The sequence below is a fragment of the Triticum urartu genome, chromosome 2A (genome assembly GCF_056163025.1).
Source record: "Triticum urartu cultivar PI428250 chromosome 2A, HENAU_Tu73, whole genome shotgun sequence".
NCBI lineage: Eukaryota > Viridiplantae > Streptophyta > Magnoliopsida > Poales > Poaceae > Triticum > Triticum urartu.
Window position 1 is genome coordinate 564,941,762 of NC_141874.1, and position 3,252 is coordinate 564,945,013.

General features: G+C 49.8%; 1 protein-coding gene across 1 annotated transcript; it reads left to right on the forward strand.

The window, feature by feature from the left end:
* Positions 1-1,369: 1,369 nt before the first annotated feature.
* LOC147985933 (F-box/LRR-repeat protein 25-like) lies at positions 1,370-2,284 on the forward strand. Its single transcript, XM_087541803.1, has one exon. The coding sequence runs from the start codon at positions 1,370-1,372 to the stop codon at positions 2,282-2,284; it is 915 nt and encodes a 304-aa protein (XP_087397929.1).
* The last annotated feature ends 968 nt before the right edge of the window (positions 2,285-3,252 follow it).

The window sequence follows — 3,252 nt, forward strand, 5'->3', positions numbered from 1 at the left end:
CTTTAGCAAACGAACTACACGATCTTGTGTTAGGCTTAGGATTGGGTCTTGTACCATCACATCATTCTCCTAATGATGTGATCCCGTTATCAACGACATCCAATGTCCATGGTCAGGAAACCGTAACCATCTATTGATCAACGAGCTAGTCAACTAGAGGCTTACTAGGGACATGGTGTTGTCTATGTATCCACACATGTATCTGAGTTTCCTATCAATACAGTTCTAGCATGGATAATAAACGATTATCATGAACAAGGAAATATAATAATAACCAATTTATTATTGCCTCTAGGGCATATTTCCAACAGTCCCATCTATCTTTCTTCTGCTACACGCAACGGCGGCCGCAGGGTGGTACGGCGGGAACCGTTCATGGGCTGGGCTTGAGCAAAGATTTCTTCCCTCACACGGTCATCCACGGTAGTCGCGAGCGCTCCCCTCCCCTGCGTGTTGATGCAGAGCTGGTACTCTGGCACTAATCACACTGTATGAAGAAGTAACCAAAAGGTTTCCACAGGGTAATACGCTGCCCCGCGAAGCCATCATGACTGCGTGTACAAGCATGCAATGTGCGCCGTGATGGTATGAGCTAGGGCCAGCCTACTCAATATAATATTCGACCAATGAGCGCCTCCGTGAGGGCCCCCGATAGGCAGTATAAATAAGGAAGGTCGTGGCCTCGAGTGAGGGGCCAATCAATTCGCAACACAAGTCACACATTGTAATCACACACCATATGAAATAAAGAGCAAATGCAGGAGTAGGGTATTACACCAACAGGGTGGCCTAAACCTGGGCACTTCTTGTGTGTTCTACCTTCTGTTCTTCCTTCCTCCGATCGATCATGACCTAGGAAGCTAGGCGTACTTACTTCACAATACTTCCCACTGGACAGAAACTTGAGGAAACTCTTGAGAAATATTGGATAGATAAAATGAGCACAATTAGGTGTAGGTAAGTTATATAGGTGTTAGACGTTTCTGGTAAATTTTTAGTAATTATGAAGCAACATAAAATATGGTTGCTTCACAAACTAAAAGTATGACCAGGAACTAGGATTGATAATGGCAAAGCAGAGATGATGCGGAAGTGCAACACTTGAAATTGAATCGCAATAGCCCGCTTTTCCCGTGCTACCATTGATGGCCAGAAATATTAGAAGTACAGTATTTGAGAGTTGGAGATAAATACGACTTTATTAGACAAAATAGGTGTAAACAACTTTTGTTGTACTCCGACTCTCCGTGTCTCTCCCCTTTTATGTATTCTATATATATATAAATCTCCACGAGGGTAAGCGCTTCTACATATTCCAGCTGGTTTTATACAACTTTCGGACAGAGCCACCCATCGTGACTATCATATCATGGCGGCGACAAGTAGCGAAGCCGTGCAGCAGGACGATAGGCTGGGCAAGCTGCCCGACGACATCCTTGTTTCCATCCTAGAGCGTCTGGACGACCTACGATTCGCCGTGAGAAGCAGCATCTTAAGCAAGCGGTGGCGACACCTTCCCGGCATGATCCCTGACATCGATTTGGACGTCTGGTCCTTCGTCAAGCACGACCATGATGAGGATAGACGCAACACGGGGTTGCCACAGGCAGTGGAGAGCGTGCTGGCACACCAGAGCCGGCACAGCATCGACCGCCTCGCCGTGCACTTCTTCTTGACGGACGACTCCGCCCGCATCTTGCGCGCCGTCGACGACGCCGTGTCGAGCGGGAGGCGCCAGGTGTCCTTCCTGGCGCTCTCGATGCTCGGGGAGAAGCCCGGCGTGCTCTGCGACGCGGGCGACATGCTCAGGCACGCGGCGCGCCTCCTGCCGTCCCTCGCCGCGTACCCGGGCGCGTTCGCCGGCCTCGCCGACCTGCACCTGGAGAGCGTTAGGCTGGGCGAGTCCGATGTCCCCCGCCTGCTGGGCGCCTGCGGCAAGCTGGAGCGCCTCGCTCTGCACAACTGCGACTCCGGCTTGCGGACGGTGCTGCGGCTGGAGCACCCGCGGCTCCGCGAGCTCGACGCCTTCTATTGCGGCTGCGAGGCAGTCGAGCTGAGGTCGCTCCCGAGGCTTGAGCGCGTGACCTGCACCCTGTGGATGCAGTCGAAGAATCTACCCCCGCTTCTATTCGGCAAGGTTCCAGGGCTCGAGGCCGTGACATTCACTAACGCTGCCATGCATGGCAACAGGGCTCTCGGATTTGGGGAGTTGGTTGGAGACGCTGCTGCGACCATCCGTGAACTAGTGCTTAACTTCCTAAATGGAAGGGTGAGTTGTTGCTGATGTGTACTATGTGTGTTCCATAGTACAACCTCCGTCCCAAAACAAGTGTCATGATTTTACTTCAAATTTGAACATAAAACGAGTAATTTTTGCAAGGGTTGATATGTGTTTTCTTATACGTTTTATTTTGTGCAGGTTTGGATCCAACCTCAGGAGCCGGTTCCTCTCATGCAGAATTTGAGGCATGCTAGCTTTCACAATATTAGAGAACAATGCGACCTCACTTGGACAATGCTCATTTTGAAATCTGCACCCCACTTGAAGACTCTTGGTGTTACGGTAATTCACATTTGAACTAAAACTATGACACCTATTTTTGGATAGGAGGGAGTATATACTTGTTGAAACAGCAACAGTTGGGAGCACTTATCCGTCAGTTGCCTTAAAAGGTTTTATGGATCGGTGGATTTTTCACATACTACTCATCTTTCTCGCTTAGTGGACTCGCCATCCAGCCCCTGCTTAACTGCCTGCCACCGCCGCCTGGCAGCCATGAGCCACCTCCTCCACCGTGTTGTAGTAGCCCCCAACCACCCCCTAACCCTAAGCCCGGCTCTTCTCCGACGTCGTCGACTCGTCGAGCTCCCCTGAACCCCGCACGCGTCAACCATCTTCCTCTCCTCCGCTCGTAGCGCCGCGGCCTCACCGTCTCAGGCTAGGGCGCAAGGTGCATGAGTAATCAACTCATCCAAGTACCATTTCCATGCAACTGATTTTAGCATATCCAGTAATAGCTTCACTTGGAATCTTTTTGACGAATCTAGTTGGTGCTTTGCTTTTGCATGTTTCATTTAGAATCTCATATTTGTTTTGATTTCCATAAATGTACAATTGAATTTCTTGATTTGATAATTGTTCTATACATTCGACACTTTTATTTATTGACCACAAATTTGATGCGTGTTACACGCAGGTATCGGACCATAGCTGTGGTGACACCGACCCAGTGGACGCTGAGACCATAAGGC